Below are 20,673 nucleotides of genomic sequence, written 5' to 3'. Positions count from 1 at the left end.
CCTGCTGGACAAGTTGATCCCAGACTCTCAGATTCAGAAGCCATCATATCTGTGCTCAGACAAGTTGATCCCAGACTCTCAGATTTAGAAGCCATCATATCTGTACTCAGACTATGTGAGCACAGCTCATACATATTGTCAGTCTCTTTAAGGGCTTGGGAGGTTAGTATACCATGGGCAGGGTTGCCGAAGGCTATACTGATGTTTACAAGTTCCTGATAACTGATATTCCAGCGTGGGTGAAAGACGCAGTATGCTGGGAGAAATCACACACTGACTTCTGGACACAGGGCACACAGAGTTATATCTGTGCTCACACCTAGGTACCAGTAATTTGGATGCCAGATATCATGACAGTCATTTTTCCCTTGCTCTCTTTGCATGCAGAACAAGAAAGGAAATGGCTACTAGTGGTACGTTGTACCCTCCACCATGTCCAATATGGTGGCTTGCCGAGTCTGTATGAAGATGAAGTAGCAGAATTTGCCACACACATGCACGTTCTTAACAGATTTTTCCAGAAGCGACCAAACAGAATATGGGCATGGGAAACACAAAGCAGGAATAAAAAAGAAACTAAGTACACCAACAATAAAGAAAACCAGAAACTCCTTACTGCAGCATCTCATTTCTTGTTCACCATAGCCCAAGCTGCTCCCCTCCCTCTCCCACACACACACACACACACACACACACACACACACACAGAGAGAGAGGGAGGGAGGGAGAGATAGAGGGAGGGAGGGAGGGAGGGGGAGAGAGAGAGAGAGTTACAGTTACTATTGTTTCCTATCATTGAGGCTTAAATTGAAATCATGACGTGTGAGGTATAGGAAGAACATGGCCTGGAGTAAGGGAGGAATGAACTGGGGCAAAAGAGAGTTAGGAGGGATCCTGCTGGGATGGAACAAGTGAATGGATGGAATGGTTGGTTTATGTCTAATAGGGAGTTACTGGAGATTTTACTTCAGAACACAGAACTCTAGTCTGCACCTTAGACAATGAAGCAATGAAACTTACTATTAGATTAAAACTGCATACTGGACTGGGATCAGAACTAGAACCTTTGCCTGGCACAGGCAATTGCTCGACAGAGAGAACAAGGCATGACTCCAGAAATACTGCATTTGAACTTTGAAATAGTTACACTGAAAAAATCATAACACTATTCCTTCTTCCAAACATCATACATATATCAAACTGATAAGACACTGAGGTAATTGCTAAAGAGGAAATCAACTGAAATCGGGCAACAGAGGATCGACAACTGGGCATGATGAGATATGATTCTATACAGTAAATATGATTCTATACAGTTTATGCAAAGGAAAATGCTTCTCTTCTAGCAATAGTTTCTGTAGTTTGCTTGTGCAAGAACAGTTCCAAGTGGTTTGAAAAAGATGCAGGTCACCCCATTTCAAGAACGGTTGATAAACAGGTGCAGAAAATTACATGCCTATATCACTGGTATCAATCTGGTGTAAAATTGTGGAGCATATTTTATCCTTGTATGTTATTACCTTTTTAGAGACTAAAAACCTCAACAGGAATCAGCATAGATTCCACAAAGATCTTGTGAAACTCAGTTTACTCTATTCTTCCATGAACTCTGCAAAGCCCCTAGTGAACAAAATACAAGTTTATGGAATACCAGACCATTTTTGTGACTGGGTCATAACTTCCTTGGAGACAGAACTCTGCATGCTGTTCTTAATAATGCATGTTACATAGACTGTAATCAAGTTATTACCTGAATAAAGGAGAAGGAACTTTCAATACAAGACACAGAACAGATTCCATTAACAAAGATAACAAGACAAAAAAGTACGCATAGAAATAAAAGGTTGTGTGTCAGTTGGAAGTAACAAAATAGCATGTTATCCACCTGCACATAGACATCACAAGATAACCAGCTGAGCAATCCAAACTAGCTGTATGGCAAATATATCAGTAACCTGTGGAGTACCAAGAAGGTGTTACAGTGCTGTTATTGTATAAAATCTGGCAGGTAACATAGGAAGCTCTTTGAGGCTGTTTGCAGGTTATGCTGTTGAATATAGAAAAACTGCAGTGCCAGAAAACTGTAGTGAAACACATACTGCATGTAAATAGACAGAAAGACCCATTACTGTTTTTGTGCATTAGAAACAGTAAAAACTGTATAATATCTAAGGGCATCAGTACAGAGTGATATAAAAAAGAGTACCACGTTTCACCACAGGTTTGTTTAGCAAGTGTATGTTACAGAGATGCTCATCAAACTCTAGTGGCAGGAGTTACAAAAGAGGCAATGTGCATCATGAAGAAGTTTACTATTTAAGTTCTGAGAACGGATGATACAAGTAGAGTCAAGCAGCATATTACTTCCTCCCACTAACATGGTGGGTGAAAAATCAGTGAAAGTAAAAGCTTATTAACAGTTAGTCTTTGCACACACTATCTGAGAATGGAAGAGAAAAGGAGTGAAATGATGGTGGTGCTGAAAGTACATTGGTGCGACAATTACAGCAACAAACTGTTATTTCCCCATCCTGTGTCTCATTCATGATATAATCGTACAAACTGTCAACAGATGTCTGAACGATCATGTTCTGCATGGAAGATGGCATTCTGGTCAACAGACAACAACGCAAATGACGACGACAGGGCACCTATCAAACAGGATGCGTTTGCCAGGTAGTCCCACATCCACAATTACTGTGTACACAGTCACAAGTGGTGCAGTATGACACAGAGAAGACACCTACCAGACTCTCTGTGTGATGGACAGCTATACGAGAAATGGAAGCAGGACATTTGCAAACTGATGTGGCCCTTTGGCTTATGTGACTCGTTCTGTTGTTCCTCAGATGAGGCGACAGTTATTGGGACTAAAACTGTATCCTGAAGACCAGGGCAGGGCTGAGCATGTGTGACATCAGAAAGAGAGGACCTTTATTTAGCTGTAAGGGCACGACGGTACTGCCTTAGTACTGCATAGCAGCTGGCTTCTGAGTTTGCAGCATCCACTGGACATGTTGTATCGAGGCAAACAGAGCACAGAAGGCTTCGGCAGAGTGCCCTTTACCATCAGAGACCTGTTGTATGTGTGCCTCTGACGTGTCTTCCAAGAAAGGTACATCTAGAGTGGAGTCGTCAACATGCTACCTGGATGGTTGAAGAGTGGGCCAATGTTCTTTTCACAGATGAGTCCCGATTTGGTCTGGAGAGTGATCTCGATGGATTCACATCTGGAGGGAATGGTGAACATGATTTCAAGACCCAAACATTGTGGAAAGCGACCGATATCACGGAGGATCACTAATGATGGGGGCAGGGATTATGTTGATCACTCAAATACCTCTTCATGAAATTTTACGGGTGAATTGGCAAGGTTTAACTGCTGTCAGATATCATGATGAGATCTTGGAACCTCATGTGTGGTTGTCATGAGGTGTTGTGGGCCCATACTTTGTGTTGATGGACCATAATGCTCAACCTCATAGAGCACATCTGGGAAGCACAAGGGAGACACGTTGCACCACTTCGCCATCAACAAACCACTCTCCAAGACTTGTGAGCAGCTGTGCAGAAAGAATGGGCGTTATTGCCTCAACACGAGATTGATGATATCATTCACCGCATGACCCATCACTGTCAGGCCTGTATTGCAGCCAGAGGTGGTCACACCCTATACTGCACATTTTAACCAGTTGTCGGTATGTGTGTGCAAATCAGTTAAGCTGGAAAAAATGTGGAACATTTTTATCTAACATTATGCTTGTTGCAGTTGTTTACATTCTGTATTCTTTACATTATTTCTACTTTACTATCACTTGTTTATACTGTTTTGTGGCAAAATAAACACAACCTTGTAAAAATTCTGTTTTTTGCTTTAATTTGGACACCAATCTAACTTTTGGAACTGTTGTGCAAATATTAAAAGCTAACAACACGGTTTTTTTCTTTTTTTTTTTTTTCCATTGATTTAGAAGTGTAGCCTATGGAAGGACACCAGAAGAAAGGAAATAGAGAGTACAGTGTAGTAAAGTGATGTGATAAATTGCGGGCACATTTAACATGGCAAACACAATGAAACCAGCCACAGGTATTGCAAAATTTATCTGGGACAACTGTGATGCATGTAAAGTGTAGTTTATACTTTTATAGGTGCAATATGTGTTATTAAAGATGACTGATGACCATAGATGTTAAGTCCCATTGTGCTCAGAGCCATTTTGTTATTAAAGATAAAAATACTACGTGAACTAGAAGTAACTGATAAATGTTCTTCCCCAGAAACTAGTAGATATATTTTACAAATGATTCGGACAGGTAACCACTCACAAAGATGTGAATTGTGGGTCTTGAAGAGGTGCACACACACAGAGCAGATAATCACTTCTATATTTTGAATTTTTGTCCTCCTTCCATGGCAAAGAAAAAGCTTGGTCTTGCATAAAGTTGTCCATCCAGTTAATCACTAATGACATGGCCTCAAAAGGAAAGACAAATACCAGGATAAAATACTGAATTGTGTCTTCTGAAACTAGTCAAGAAAACGAAAAATTAACTAAAATTTTTCATCAGAGAAAATACGACTGGGTTTAATTCTATGAACTGGAAAGGACCTTCCAATATTTTGTATGTCTTTGACTTTTCAGAGTGTTCAGTCTCATCTTATCACTATTGCTTTCTTAGCATCACCCATTCTTCAATATATTGCTCCAGTATAACACCAATGCTTGAAATCAAGACAATTGTCATGGTGCACAGCAGTCAACGTTGTTGGGTCCTCTATCAGTGTCAATGAGTCAAGGGAACACCACCGAGAGCCATCAGTATGCAACAAACTTGTAGTTGATAACCTTTCCATTGAGATAAAAGGATTCGATCACCCCAGACATCAGTGGAGGATCATCGTCTGGATTCAAACTGGACAGGGCACATGTGGTTACCTACTGCCCAAGTGAGGATGGGCTGGTTCTGCAAATTGTGGATGTGGGCACACTGGAGGCAAACATCTAGTTGAGAACTTTTCCATGCAGATACATGGATTCAATCTCCCCACAATCAGTGGATGACTATGAACTGGATTCGAACTGGATGTGGCAGATTTGGTTATCTACTGCACAAGTGAGGATGGACTGGTTTTGCAAATTGTGACTGTGGTGCATCCTTGAAGTCAGTCCACCACACTGTTGGTTTTTGAACATACAAAAAATATAAAGGACATTCACCACACATTGGATAAATGGATTACAGAACTAGATATGGAGATTGTATGAGCTTGCAATTATGCACATTTGCTCACAAATATTTCATACATGTATTAGTTTTTATCATACAATTAATCAGTAACAGGGTTTGATGAGATACCTGTTTGATTTTCTATGCATTATACAAAGTTATTTGCTGCCCCGCTAACAGCAGTTTATGTAGATAACTGTAGTATCACAGTATTGAGAAATGGTGAAGGTCATTTCCTCTATCAAGGATGACGATGTTCCAACAGATGTATGTAAATTTAGGACTGTATCAATGATGTTAGTCTGTAGTAGAATGATTCAACACATTTTATTCTCATGTACCACACTTTTGGAAGTTGCAAATGTCAATTTGGATCCTGCAAACATCAATGATGTAAACTTCGATTGTTAGTTTCATCCACAAGATCTGTAAGGCAGTAGATAAATGCACCCAAGTTCACACCATGTTTTTCAACTTCTAAAAGGTTTTCAGTATGATTGTGCAGTAGTGTGTGTGTGTGTGTGTGTGTGTGTGTGTGTGTGTGTGTGTGTGTTTTTAGAGAGAAGGATAGGGAGGGGGAGGCAGGGGGAAGGAGGGAGGGAGGGTGGGGGTGGGGGGAAGAAGTAGGTAGGTAGATAGATAGATAGAGAGAGAGAGAGAGAGAGAGAGAGAGAGAGATCGTTTAGGGCACTCAATGGTAAGCTTATATAAGTTACAAAGGCATAATGTACAAAATGGCATACAACTGCAGTCTTTCCCATTCTCACTCAATAATACCGATTTATTGGTACTGTCACTCAAACTGAAAATGTAGTCATTGTTCTGAAACCTTAAAAACTGAATAGAATGGTGGAGGAAAGGCTAAAATAAGATACCACCAACCCACATAATATGATAAGAACTCCTCCCTAATATTTTGGTATTAGCTTGGACAACTCACAGCATTGTAAAATGTGTACCACGTTCACGACACTTTCTGTTAAAATAGACTGCAATTCTTCAGGTGAACTAGCATCTGTTTATTTGTCTGAATCTAAAACACACTCAGCTAAAACTGACACACTGTTGTGGCACTGGTGCACTTTGTGCTTGTGTGTCGTGAGAATATCAGTATGTACATCTGACATCTGTGATACACTTTTTTTTTATCTTGGCCTTAATTTGTAAATTCAGTTTTTTTGTTATCTTCTTGACCACACATTCTTGTACATATTTACGAGAATAAATATTTATGAAAATAAAAAGTTAATTCCATATGCTTAAACGTTACATACCTTCATTAATGTGGATTGTCTACCTAACCACATAACTGGTTATCCCAATTAAGAACTTTTGTGTTTTTCTCAAACTAATATCTCTGACAAATGGCTAAATACATGCTGAGATAATGGACAATGTTAACAGGCTATTCCACATCACTGGCAAGATCAACAAACTTCGCAATCATGTGCAGGATCTGGAACTTGCTCTTCCATTGAATTTGAACATGAACCCTATGCACACTGCCTTGAAGATGGTACTAATGCTGCAACACTCATCACCACAGTGCAGAGAACATTTCTGCAGAGGCAGAAGGTGAAGATAAATCAAACTTAAAAACTCTGTCAGCTCAAGCAAATTCTTCCATGTTGTGACAATATCTAATAGCAAACTCTATTACAGAACTGTGAACACAGGCTTTGTGGCTAGTGAATTTGGTGCAGTGAATTTTTCCACAAGGACTGAGGGTGTGATTGTATCAGACTAAGGAACTTTAACAGTTTAAGTCTGATATTTGAATCCTTACCACTTAACTTCATGGTACGCATATGTAGCACTAGGCAGTATCAATGTGCAACTCATTTCTGCTCTCCTCACACATCAGCAGAAAGCCTTGAAATGTGCCATGCACAAGATTACTCTGTGGTAGAAATATCTTTTACCCACAATGACAGTGATGCAGGAGGACCTCTAATTATTTTACTTTTATTAATGACACCATAGTAACAGTGATACCATATAAGCTGCTACAACAATTTTATGTTGCCTGCTGATAATTATTTCAATTAAAACTATCAGCAACTAAAGATATGTTTATTAATAGTTCTTAGTGATACGTAAATATTACTTTCTTCCCAAAATTTATGAGTTGTGGGCACCACAATGTGCACAAAGTATACTTTTGTATGAACTTGTTCCTAGAATTATATCTAAAAACAAGGATAATGTGACTTACCGAACGAAAGCGCTGGCAGGTCGATAGACACACAAACAAACACAAACACACACACAAAATTCAAGCTTTCGCAACAAACTGTTGCCTCATCAGGAAAGGAGAGGGAAAGGCAAAAGGATGTGGGTTTTAAGGGAGAGGGTAAGGAGTCATTCCAATCCCGGGAGCGGAAAGACTTACCTTAGGGGGAAAAAAGGACGGGTATACACTCGCACACACACACCTATCCATCCACACATATACAGACACAAGCAGACATATTTAAAGACCCTTTTTAAGAAAAAAAAATACAATTAGAGTTGCCGCCAAAAAACGTTAAAGGACGGAAAAATTCGGGAAAATTTCGAAAAAACTGCATGTAATATATTAAAAGGAGTGGTTTTGTGGTGGCAGATTATGAAAATGAGGCTAACAATTGTCTGACGGAGAAATAATGACGTTAAAACCTGTGGGAAACGGATAAAAATTATCAGTGATGTGGGGAAAAACGGAAATTGAAATAAAGCGAAAGTTATTAGAACTAGCCGAAATGGTTGTTTAAAAGGTGAAAGGAACTGTTTGTGAACTAGAAATGTTGGATTTTATAGCGGCGGTAGTGTTGAAAGCGGCAAAAAAATTTTTTTGGTTATGGTTTGGAAGTGGGTTACGTATTATTGAGTATATATAGGCAGGATAAAATTGTATAGCAGATTACGGTAAAAAGGAGAAGGTGAATACAAAGTGAAACTACTGGCAAAAACAGAAAGAGAAAATAAGATGGCAGAAAAGATTTTGAAATGCAACAGTGACAATAACAAACGTAATTGTTGGGTTCAAATTACTGATATCAATATAATAGAGAGAAACATTCCATGTGGGAAAAATATATCTAAAAACAAAGATGATGTGACTTACCGAACGAAAGCGCTGGCAGGTCAATAGACACACAAACACACACACAAAATTCAAGCTTTCGCAACAAACTGTTGCCTCATCAGGAAAGAGGGAAGGAGAGGGAAAGACAAAAGGATGTGGATTTTAAGGGAGAGGGTAAGGAGTCATTCCAATCCCGGGAGCGGAAAGACTTACCTTAGGGGGAAAAAAAGACGGGTATACACTCGCACACACACACACATATCCATCCACACATATACAGACACAAGCAGACAAATTTAAAGGTCTTTAAATATGTCTGCTTGTGTCTGTATATGTGTGGATGGATATGTGTGTGTGTGTGCGCGAGTGTATGCCCGTCCTTTTTTCCCCCTAAGGTAAGTCTTTCCGCTCCCGGGATTGGAATGACTCCTTACCCTCTCCCTTAAAACCCACATCCTTTTGTCTTTCCCTCTCCTTCCCTCTTTCCTGATAAGGCAACAGTTTGTTGCGAAAGCTTGAATTTTGTGTGTGTGTTAGTGTTTGTGTTTGTTTGTGTGTCTATCGACCTGTCAGCGCTTTCGTTCAGTAAGTCACATCATCTTTGTTTTTAGATATGTTCCTAGAATTAAGTTGATGAACAAACTAATAATTCTGAAAATTAAACTTTAGGTGCATTTCTCTCATACAGGACATATTCTGTCTTTGTGTGGGGTCAAATATATACAAGAATGAGAAATACAGAAATTATGTGGTCATGATGCTATTGTGGCCACTGTCATTGGCTGAGGAGATTTTTACACAGAACATCTGTGATTCAGTGTTGCAATAATAGCCTATAAGGAGAGCAAAAATAATAATGTTGTTGTTGTTGTTGTGGTCTTCAGTCCTGAGACTGGTTTGATGCAGCTCTCCATGCTACTCTATCCTGTGGAAGCTTCTTCATCTCCCAGTACCTCCTGCAACCTACATCCTTCTGAATCTGCTTGGTGTATTCATCTCTTGGTCTCCCTCTATGATTTTTACCCCCCCACGCTGTCCTCCAATGCTAAATTGGTGATCCCTTGATGCCTCAGAACATGTCCTACCAATCGATCCCTTCTTCTAGTCAAGTTGTGCCACAAGCTCCTCTTCTCCCCAATTCTATTCAATACCTCCTAATTAGTTATGTGACCTACCCATCTAATCTTCAGCATTCTTCTATAGCACCACAATTCGAAAGCTTCTATTCTCTTCTTGTCCAAACTATTTATCGTCCATGTTTCACTTCCATACATGGCTACACTCCACACAAATACTTTCAGAAATGACTTCCTGACACTAAAATCTATACTCAATGTTAACAAATTTCTCTTCTTCAGAAACGCTTTCCTTGCTATTGCCAGTCTACATTTTATATCCTCTCTACTTCAACTATCATCAGTTATTTTGCTCCCCAAATAGCAAAACTCCTTTACGATTTTAAGTGTCTCATTTCCTAATCTAATTCCCTCAGCATCACCCAACATAATTCGACTACATTCCATTAACCTCGTTTTGCTTTTGTTGATGTTCATCTTATATCCTCCTTTCAAGACACTGTCCATTCCGTTCAACTGCTCTTCCAAGTCCTTTGCTGTCTCTGACAGAATTACAATGTCATCAGCGAACCTCAAGGTTTTTATTTCTTCTCCATGGATTTTAACACCTACTCCAAATTTTTCTTTTGTTTCCTACACTGCTTGCTCAATATACAGATTGAATAACATCGGGGAGAGGCTACAACCCTGTCTCACTCCCTTCCCAACCACTGCTTTCCTTTCATGCCCCTCAACTCTTGTAACTGCCATTTGGTTTCTGTACAAATTGTAAATAGCCTTTCGCTTTCTGTATTTTACCCCTGCCACAATGCTAGAAACGTAGGTTTGCCTTTCCTTAATCTAGCTTCCAAGATAAGTCGTAGGGGCAGTATTGCCTCATGTGTTCCAATATTTCTACAGAATCCAAACTGATCTTCCCCGAGGTCGGCTTCTACTAGTTTTTCCATTCGTCTGTAAAGAATTCGCATTAGTATTTTGCAGCCGTGACTTATTAAATTGATAGTTCGGTATTTTTCACATCTGTCAACACCTGCTTTCTTTGTGATTGGAATTATTATATTCTTCTTGAAGTCTGAGGGTATTTCGCCTGTCTCATACATCTTGCTCACCAGATGGTAGAGTTTTGTCAGGACTGGCTCCCTCAAGGATGCCAGTAGTTCTAATAGAACTTGTCTACTCCTGGGGCCTTGTTTTGACTCAGATCTTTCAGTGCTCTGTCAAACTCTTCACGCAGTATCATATCTTCCATTTCATCTTCATCTAAATCCTCTTCCATTCCCATAATATTGTCCTCAAGTACATCGCCCTTGTGTAGACCCTCTATAAATTCCTTCCACCTTTCTGTTTCCCTTCTTTGCTTAGAACTGGGTTTCCATCTGAGCTCTTGATATTCATACAAGTGGGTATCTTTCCTCCAAAGGTCTCTTTAATTTTCATGTAGGCAGTATCTATCTTACCCCTAGGGAGACAAGCCTCTACATCCTTACATTTGTCCTCTAGCCATCCCTGCTTAGCCATTTTGCACTTCCTGTCAATCTCATTTTTGAGACGTTTGTATTCCTTTTTGCCTGCTTGATTTACTGCATTTTTATATTTTCTCCTTTCATCAATCAATTTCAATATTTCTTCTGTTACCCAAGGATTTCTACTAGCCCTCGTCTTTTTACCTACTTGATCCTCTGCTGCCTTCACTACTTCATCCCTCAAAGCTAGCCATTCTTCTTCTACTGTATTTCTTTCCCCCATTCCTGTCAATTATTCCCTTATGCTCTCCCTGAAACTCTGTACAACCTCTGGTTTAGTCAGTTTATCCAGGTCCCATCTCCTTAAATTCCCACCTTTTTGCAGTTTCTTCAGTTTTAATTTACAGTTCATAACCAATAGATTGTGGTCAGAGTCCACATCTGCCCCTGGAAATGTCTTACAATTTAAAACCTGGTTCCTAAATCTCTGTCTTACCATTATATAATCTATCTGAAACCTTTTTGTATCTCCAGGCTTCTTCCATGTATAAAACCTTCTTTTATGATTCTTGAACCAAGTGTAAACTATGCTTAAGTTGTGCTCTGTGCAAAATTCTATGAGGCGGCTTCCTCTTTCATTTCTTACCCCCAATCCATATTCACCTACTATGTTTCCTTCTCTCCCTTTTCCTACTACCGAATTCCAATCACCCATGACTATTAAATTTTCATCTCCCTTCACTATCTGAATAATTTCTTTTATTTCATCATACATGTCTTCAATTTCTTCGTCATCTGCAGAGCTAGTTAACATATAAACTTGTACTACTGTGGTAGGTGTGGGCTTCGTGTCTATCTTGGCCACAATAATGCGTTCACTATACTGTTTGTAGTAGCTTACCTGCATTCCTATTTTTTTTATTCATTATTAAAACTACTCCTGCATTACCCCTATTTGACTTTGTATTTATAACCCTGTATTCGTCTGACCAAAAGTCTTGTTCCTCCTGCCACCGAACTTCACTAATTCCCACTATATCTAACTTCAACCTATCCATTCCCCTTTTTAAATTTTCTAACCTACCTGCCCGATTAAGGGATCTGACATTCCACACTCCGATCTGTAGAATGCCAGTTTTCTTTCTCCTGAAAACGACGCCCTCTTGAGTAGTCCCCACCCGGAGATCCGAATGGGGGACTATTTTACCTCCGGAATATTTTACCCAAGAGGACGCCATCATCATTAACCATACAGTAAAGCTGCATGTCCTCGGGAAAAATTACGGCTGTAGTTTCCCCTTGCTTTCAACCGTTCACAGTACCAGCACAGCAAGGCTGTTTTGGTTAGTGTTACAAGGCCAGATCAGTCAATCATCCAGACTGTTGCCCCTGCAACTACTGAAAAGGCTGCTGCCCCTCTTCAGGAACCACACGTTTGTCTGGCCTCTCAACAGATACCCCTCCGTTGTGGTTGCACCTATGGTACGGATATCTGTATCGCTGAGGCACGCAAGCCTCCCCACCAACGGCAAGGCCCATGGTTCAAGGGGGGAATATATTATTGAAGCATTAAATATGAGTTTTGTTTACCTGATATGTGTCCTTTGTCAGAAGAGTATAAATTTGTCTGCTTAAGGTGCCTACAAAAGGCATGAGAGATTTATTTATATAAAAGCAGTTTCTTGGAGATGGACTCTCTAGAAGAAATATGAACTCCACACTGTACTGTCATTTCAGAAAAGGCAGTTCTTACATCAGGCAAAGTTATGAATGGAAAAAGAAATGTGATGTGCTGTTTTCTAAATAGAAGAATTAATGATGGGCAGAGACACTGGCTTTGTGCATGGTGAGCAGTCAGTCCTTCCATTAATGGAAGGATTGAGGGATAACTTTTTTGAAATTTACTTTTTTACTTCATTTTATGATGAAACAGTGGCTGGGCCTGGGCTGGTGTGGTACCGGATGTTACTTGATGTGCACCTACTCCCACACTCAGTTTACATGTGTAGCTTTCCTAGCTTCCCCACAATGAGCACCATAACAGGGCATGCTATTCCAAATGCATTGATGACTGAGAGACACACAAAGTGCCCCATGACCAGCCAGTGGAAGGAGTGTGGAGTGGACTGACAAGAGCTCCCTGGTACCACTGCAACAGCCTCTTGCCTGCCAACTCTCCTCCTGACTGGATGCATTCCCAGTTCCTTCTCCTTCTGGGCAGTATATCCCTCAGTCTGGCTGTGGCAGCCCTCTGTCGTCAAAGAGTGAAACATGTCTGTGCCCCTTTGAGAATAAGTTTGGAGCCAATAAAACTCCACTTTTGAAAATGCAAACTGTTGCTTCTGAATTTTTGCCAAAATTATCTTGATAGCCCAGTTGCTCTTTTCCTGCTACCATCCAACCATGGCCACATCACATACAATATTGGTATCAGTTCAGTGGTATATGACCTATTGCAAAACCTAGCAGTAGTTACTGTTGTCCACATCTGGTTGAGCTGCCTTATGAATGAAGGTTGAATATAACTGTGAAAACTCTACTCAGTTTACCATGACAGTAATAAAGGGACACACTAACAACTGATAATATATTGAGTGTGAAGCACTAGACAGGGATATCTAGGGGGCACAAATACCAGCACAGGGTGCATTTTGACATGCTGATTCTTCATAGAATAATTTTACAACAAGCTGCAAGCGGCTGGAACTGAGAACTATGTCAATCCCTATTAACATGGGATTTTCTCATCAACATGCGCAGGAGTGCCTGTTTATGCCCACGGTTAACAAAGTGAATGCATATTACTATTGCACGACATATTTCTTTACCGACAGACAAGACGCAGCGTACGGCCACCCATACTGCTGGTACTTTTTTGAATCCTTCTTTGTTATATCCTACCACCGTGCCATCAGTTCTGCTCTGTTCTTCATTCGGCTGAGGAGATGCTTGTTCAGGTTAATCTGGACTAAGTCACTCCAACAGTACTGATTCTATCCTGCTTCTCCAGCAAAGTAATACTGAGGCATCATTTCTCCCGTGTTACAGTATCCAGTAGTCATTCGCTGGAAGTTTATTGCACGGAATGAACAGACCCCTCTGGTTATTCACACCAGTAAGCAATGCCGATACTTTTATGTGAAATAAAATGGTGTATCAATAATCAATCGGTAAGTATTCGAACAATCATGGAACACAATGGATACTGATAACCCCTTCATATTTTCCCACACCAAGTCATCTAGTTTTGCACTGTTTTCATCACAGCTCAAGCAGTTAAAGAAAGAGAGGTGCAACATGAATGTTGGTACTCCATTCACATGTTTCACAAATCAGATAAACACTTCAACACCTGTGCAACGGGCTAGTCAATATGACTGGTACTACCCACATTAAGCAGCTACGAGATTGTCAACTGGTATTCTGTCTTCCCAGGGGAGTGCACCCAGCATGGTGTTATGGGCGATCACAAAGACCCAAAGCCGGTCATAGTATTTCCTTCTGATTCGGTTCATACTACGCTTCACCTACCCTCTGTTGTCTTGCTATTAAACAGAGACCCACATGTTCACGTGTACACTGGATGTTACGTTGCTTTAAATAAGATGTAGTTACCCCACCCATACACAACACAAATACATATCACATGCATACACTCAGGGACACAATTCAGAGGTTTCCAATGGGAATATCACATTCTCCTGTTTTAGCTTCTGGTCTTCCTAACCAGTTGGCAAGCCATCAGTAATGGTCAGTGATTTCGATACCCCCTCTCCCAGCGTTTCCTAATTCACTTCGCTTATGATGCGACAATTTTAATTTCTGACTGTGAGTGGATTAATGCACAAACCACCTACTTGGGAAATACAGCACTCCTGTACCATCAGTTAGCCAACATCCACTGTAAAAACCCACCACTGATTCTATCCAACGAAGAGCCAGTGCCCAGCTGATACCCTTTGCCTGCCGTCACACTGTCAACTCTGCTTCTTTCTTCATCACCAACCTGATGCTGCCATTGTTCTGATGGCAAAACATCAGCAGAACAAACCAAAATAAAAAGCCGCTTTCTCTTTATTATTGTCTTATTTACAAGGCAAAACTTACTTTTGCAAGAAACCTACTTAAACTGTTAGTAAAACAAACCAAAAACGAAGAGCCACTTTCTGTCTTCTTTTGTCTTGTTTACATGGCCATCCTACATTTGTATGAAATTTACTTAAACTGAAAATTATTATAACCTTTGTTCTTTTTGCTATTTGTTTAAAAGGTCCTTTCAAATCAGTTATACTCTCCTCTAGATTAAGCCCCTCTAGTGAATGTTGGCCAACCCTACAAGGGAGCCCTTCACTTCTGCTGTCTATAATACTTGCTAAATTAAAATTAACGCCCGTCACTGGGCTCCTATGTAAGGGGGAAGAATTGTGTGTGGTGAGCAATCAGACTGAGGGATTAATGGATGGACTGAGAGATAAATTTACAAAATTTTATTTTATACTTGACCTTATGATGAAACAGTGGCTAAGCCCATGCTGATTCACCCAGATTATCCAATGTACACCTAGCATCGCTCAGTATTCCCACAGAGGGTACTGCTGACAGGTAAAGGCATTAATGACTGAGAGATGCACGAAGTGCCCCTGGAACAGCTAATAAAGGGGCCTGAAATGGCCACGTGGGGACAGGGAGTGGGCTGGTGAGAGTGCCCCAGTACCACTGGGACAGCTTCTTGCCTGCCATCTCTCCTACTGATGGGACAGCTCCTCCTCCTTTGGACAATATGCCCCTCATTCTAGCTATGGGTGGCTTTGAATCTGCAAATCATTTGGGTCTGAATTTCTGCCAAAATTAGGCTTACAGCCCAGATGTCCACATCCTGCTATCATCCAACCACGACCATACAACATACAGATTATTTCCAGGGTAAAAAAAATGATATACATAACCAGCAGGAAAATTTTCAAGAAACATGTTCACAATTTGAATGAACTTTTTTCAGGCTAAGATGTAAATTTTGGCAAAGAATCACAGTGTATGGCAGAATCTAAGTATTTAAAAAACAGAAACCTTTAAAAATATTTCTTACTTTGGTATCTGGTTGGAGCTGTGCTGTTCGTGGCTGCTGTAGCTGGCAAGAGACAGTAACAGTAACCGCAGCCGTCTGCCGGAAACGCCCCGCCCAACGGCGTCCATGCAGAATCACACCTTCAACTTTAACAGCCAGTTGTGATCCACTCTGCACTGCAATTGGTTCACCAGGTACCCGTGGTTGTGGGGAAATGGCCAGCTGGAATGCATAGTTAATAACCATGTTTACAGTGGTCTTCTTCTCTACACTGACAAGGTAACTCCCCATCACATTCCCTCAGGTTTAGTCGTAAGATGGCTGAGTGGATTGCACATCAAAAACTGAACATAGATCAAGCATGAAAACAGGAAGAAGGTGTACTGAACTGTGTAAAAAGAAACAAAATCAAAACAGTGAACGATACAAGCTGAAGATATGCTCCAAAGGACACGTTTGATTAACCATGGTGTCGTGGCTCTGTGGTCATGGTGTAGGATTGCAATGTGAGAGATCTGTGTTCAAACCTACTTCGTGGCCCTCTCTCTTCTTTTTTTTGATTCCCCCCCCTACACACACACACACACACACACACACACACACACACACACACACAAAATTATGAACACACTATCAGTTCATTAATGAGTCTGTTCACTGTATTCAAATTTTTGTCTATGGTGTGGCGTAACGTCCCTTTGCAATTGTAAGGTGTAAGGAAGGGACCTCCAGACGTACATACCTCCTATTTGTTCCACACAAGTACCACATGTTATGACTCCTATGTTCCGTTTTGGAAGTTTTGACTTTTGAATTCCATTGCTGTAACTTATTTCACAATTGTTTATTTGTTGTTTTTGCTTCTGTGAGAGATCTATATGGCATCTTGCCTGTTCCCACTATTCATCACATTTATTTGCAACAATAATATATTCTTACCACATGACTCATATTCTCTAACCAATGTACAGTATGACTGCAGTAGGAGAACAGACACATCAATGACTGGATGGAAAGTTCATAATTTCATGAAGCGGCACGAGGGAGATTTGAACATGGATCTCCCCCTTTGTAGTCCAAGACCACGACCACACAACCTTGATGGCACGATTCTTGCAAATTGCTCAACGTTGCACATCTTGAGCTTGGACTATTCACTGTTTGCATTTTGCTTCTTTTTTCACAGTTTAGTACATCTTCTTCCTGTTTCCATGCCTGACCTGTGCTCAGTTTTTAATGGACTAGCCACTGGGGCATTTTACCACTAAAACTCTGTGTGCGTGTGTGTTTGTGTAGGGGGTGGGGGTTGATGGGGAGTTTCCCTTGTCAGAATTATTAAAGAAATGTACACACACACACACACACACACACACACACACACACACACAATGTGATTTCTCTGGGTACCTGTGTAAGCACGAGGCTTGACTGCCACTTGTGCAACATACAGCTGTCATTATGTAAGGACCAAGACAGGCGGTCCTAGTTTCCACTTAATGTTTAATGATAGCTGTACTATATATGGTACACTATATTATATGTTGTACTATCCTTGGGTTGCTTACACACTAATAAACCTAAGCGTTAACTAATTGTTAACTTTTTGAGTTTTATGACAAGTTAGTTCAGTTCCAATTGCCTTTCAATAGTACCAGCGACTAGCATTGTCACATGCCAGTAACTTACTGTTCTATTAGCTTCACTTAGCACAATGACATTATAGTTGTAAATAGTTAGTATACTAATAGATAATCAGACTCTGTCTATAAATGAAACTACCAGTTTTAGTAACTGACAAGTTGAGTGCTTGAATACATGTCAGCCTGAAAACTCAAAAAGTTGTCCTGTACACAACTCATCATCTGAAACTTGAAAAAGTGAGAATAGCTTAATCCATCAATGAACTGTTGTACTACTTGGATGTCTCATTTCTATTTTATACTAGCAAGTACTCTGCAAGTGCTGCAAATGCCCACTAAAGAAAGAAAATGAGTGTATTTAAATTCTATTTATTGAAATACTTTTGAACAAACAATACTTTTTTTGTTTTCCATCTGGTGCAGACATGAATAAATTGGAAGGTTTTCCAACATGTGAGCAGGCCACATACAGCTGTCCATGGGACAGGTTGAAATCATTGGGGTGCATGGCAACAGTACATCTTCCCTTGTAAATTTACCGTTTAAAATTGCTGCTTCAACGACATTCATTATCTTTTTTATTAACAGCATGGTATCATTGCAAGGGAAGAATAATAGCCACACCAAACCTCAGTGTTAAAATTTATGACTACATGCCTGGCAAATTAAGTGAATTCAAGAATTCTGTTGGATAACTGACAAATTCATCTCAGTTCCCTACAGTATTTATGGACTGGTATATTGATGCTTTGCCTGGTATTTTGTTTTGAATGAAATTGATGTCACTGACATCGTTGTGTCTGGCTAATAATATAGCTTGTGCATGGAGTCAGTGATGATTTTTGAAGTTCTGTGCAATATTTGGGAAAACTTTTTAAATTGATTAATATGTGGTAGCTGTGATTTCACAGAAGTTTGTTGACGTGGGATATATAGTGTGGATCCATAGAGTGCTATTTTCCCATGCCCAGTATCCAACAAATGTTTTGTGAAATGTTCAGCAGATGCATCATATTGTACTTGTACATGTGTATTGATCTTCAAAGTCAATTTTGGGTAGCTGTTGCCATAAAACTGATGATTTGAGAAATGCATTAAGTCCATCAGCAGCTGCTGAATATGGTATAACTGGTAAGTCTAGTTGGCAACCACCACACAATAAAATAAGTGTGCCACTGAAGAACTGTTGATTTCCTTTCAAGCCTCTAAACATACAATGAAGTGCTTCCAATGCTGTTTCGTCCTCTGTAGTATAATTGTACCATAGACTACAGCCACACAACCATGTTTCTCATGCAGTGATTGGCCCCATGTTCATGGAACACATGCAGCAGTGTTGATGCTGACTACACAAGTGCTTTCCTCATGCAGTGTGAAACCAAGAGAAATTCCATCACAAGTGTGTTGCTGTTAGTTGCAGCAACATTTACTGTGTGCAGTTAGTATCAATTACAAGTGGAATTTCATTAAATAAGAATGTGGTGCTTTCATTATGTGGTTATGATAGTTGTTCATAAGCGTTGGCAATGATGACATAAGAAAAAGTACCGGACATGCCCAATATCAAGTGAGAGCTCCACAAAGGGGAAGTTTGTGCTCCTACACAGCAAGCTGAAGGCAAATCCACACAAGTTTTTCTAGTCATTAATTAAAACTTCCGGGCTGAATTGCCGTGGTCCATATATAAAACCACTTCTCCTTCCTGACATTTCGTTGGCGGCTGCAGGCAACATCTTCTGAGGTGAGTCGGCGACTGGCTGCTAGGCACTGGTGGTCCCACTTATATAGAGCACTTAGATGGCGCCACCACTCGTCATGTGCTTTCGAATTTAAAACTATCTCTGACTAGTGCCATCTCTCTCGATTACAGGTAATCGATTGTCACTTTGTTGGTACAAAGTCGAACGCCATATCTTGTCTAGTTTTAATCCTCCTCCTTTTCTATTAAAATTATTTCCGTGCTTGTAGATCTCTATAGCTTCTCTATACATGCGAGTATAATAATGTGAGGTCCTAGCTATCACGTTTGCCTCACTAAATTTTATTTCGTGATCACCGTCTTTGAAAATGTGTTCCGCTACAGCTGATTTCTCACTCTGTCCCAATCTACAGTTCCTTTTGTGTTCCGTTAGGCGGGTATTAACACTCCTTTTAGTTGTTCCAATATAAACCATGCCACAGCTACACGGAATTTTATACACACCTGGGGTAGCTAAAGGGTGTCGTGCATCTTTCACCGATCTTAAACTTTCACTAATTTTCTTGGTAGGTCGAAAGATTGTCTCCACTTGAAACTTGGCCAAAACTTTACCAATACAGTCTGTGATGTTGTGAATAAATGGAAGAAAAACTTTTCCAGCTGACGGTTGTTGTTGTCGTGTATTTTCGGACACTTTTCTTCTAGGGTGGAGTGCTCGATCTATTTCCTTGTCAGTGTACCCATTTCTCTTGAAGGCTGTTCGCAAATGGCTTAATTCATCTTGCAAGTAAATTGGCTCACAGATGTTATTAGCTCTGTCCACTAAAGTTTTTATGACCCCTCTCTTCTGCCTAGGATGATGATTCGAAGTCTTATGTAGGTAATGATCGGTGTGTGTGTGTTTCCTATATACCTTGTGCCCTAAAGTCCCATCTGCCCGTTTAATAACCAATACATCCAAACAATTTAGTTGTCCATTACTCTCTTTCTCCATGGTGAATTGTATCCTTGGATTGAAACAGTTTATGTGCACCAAAAACTCACTTAGTTCTGTGTCTGTGTATGTGCGGATGGATGTGTGTGTGTGTGTGTGTGTGTGTGTGTGTGTGTGTGTGTGTGTGTGTGTGTGTGTGCGTGTGTGTGCGCGCGCGAGTGTATACCCCTTCTTTCCCCCTAAGGTAAGTCTTTCCGCTCCCGGGATTGGAATGACTCCTTACCCTCTCCCTTAAAACCCACATCCTTTCGTCTTTCCCTCTCCTTCCCTCTTTCCTGATGAGGCAACAGTTTGTTGCGAAAGCTTGAATTTCATGTGTATGTTTGTGTTTGTTTGTGTGTCTATCGACCTGCCAGCACTTTCGTTCGGTTAAGTCACATCATCTGTGTTTTTAGATATATTTTTTCCACGTGGAATGTTTCCCTCTATTTTTATATATA

The 20,673-nt window shown here is 40.3% G+C and overlaps 1 protein-coding gene and 1 long non-coding RNA gene across 7 annotated transcripts in view; one reads left to right on the top strand and one right to left on the bottom strand.

Annotated features, from left to right (window-relative positions):
• The window catches only part of LOC126482318 (integrator complex subunit 7), a 157,635-nt gene that overhangs the window by 6,485 nt on the left and 130,477 nt on the right, over nt 1-20,673 (bottom strand). The window contains 1 exon segment of the mRNA XM_050106360.1: nt 15,922-16,122. Coding sequence (XP_049962317.1) covers nt 15,922-16,122 — 201 coding nt within the window.
• LOC126482320 (uncharacterized) overlaps nt 1-20,673 on the top strand; it is a 54,248-nt gene that overhangs the window by 7,707 nt on the left and 25,868 nt on the right. For 2 of the 6 annotated variants that reach the window (XR_007587627.1, XR_007587625.1), the window contains exons 3-4: nt 3,972-4,087; nt 6,634-7,234. The exons of 1 other annotated variant lie outside the window; for it this stretch is intronic. This is a non-coding gene — a long non-coding RNA (uncharacterized LOC126482320). Of the gene's footprint in view, nt 1-3,971; nt 4,088-6,633; nt 7,235-20,673 lie in introns of those variants that run through there. 3 more of the 6 variants (XR_007587630.1, XR_007587629.1, XR_007587628.1) reach the window with 3 other exon arrangements.

Source organism: Schistocerca serialis, chromosome 5, assembly GCF_023864345.2.
Source record: "Schistocerca serialis cubense isolate TAMUIC-IGC-003099 chromosome 5, iqSchSeri2.2, whole genome shotgun sequence".
Lineage (NCBI taxonomy): Eukaryota > Metazoa > Arthropoda > Insecta > Orthoptera > Acrididae > Schistocerca > Schistocerca serialis.
Note: the sequence above shows the minus strand (reverse complement) of the source record. Positions and strands in the feature narration are given on the sequence as shown.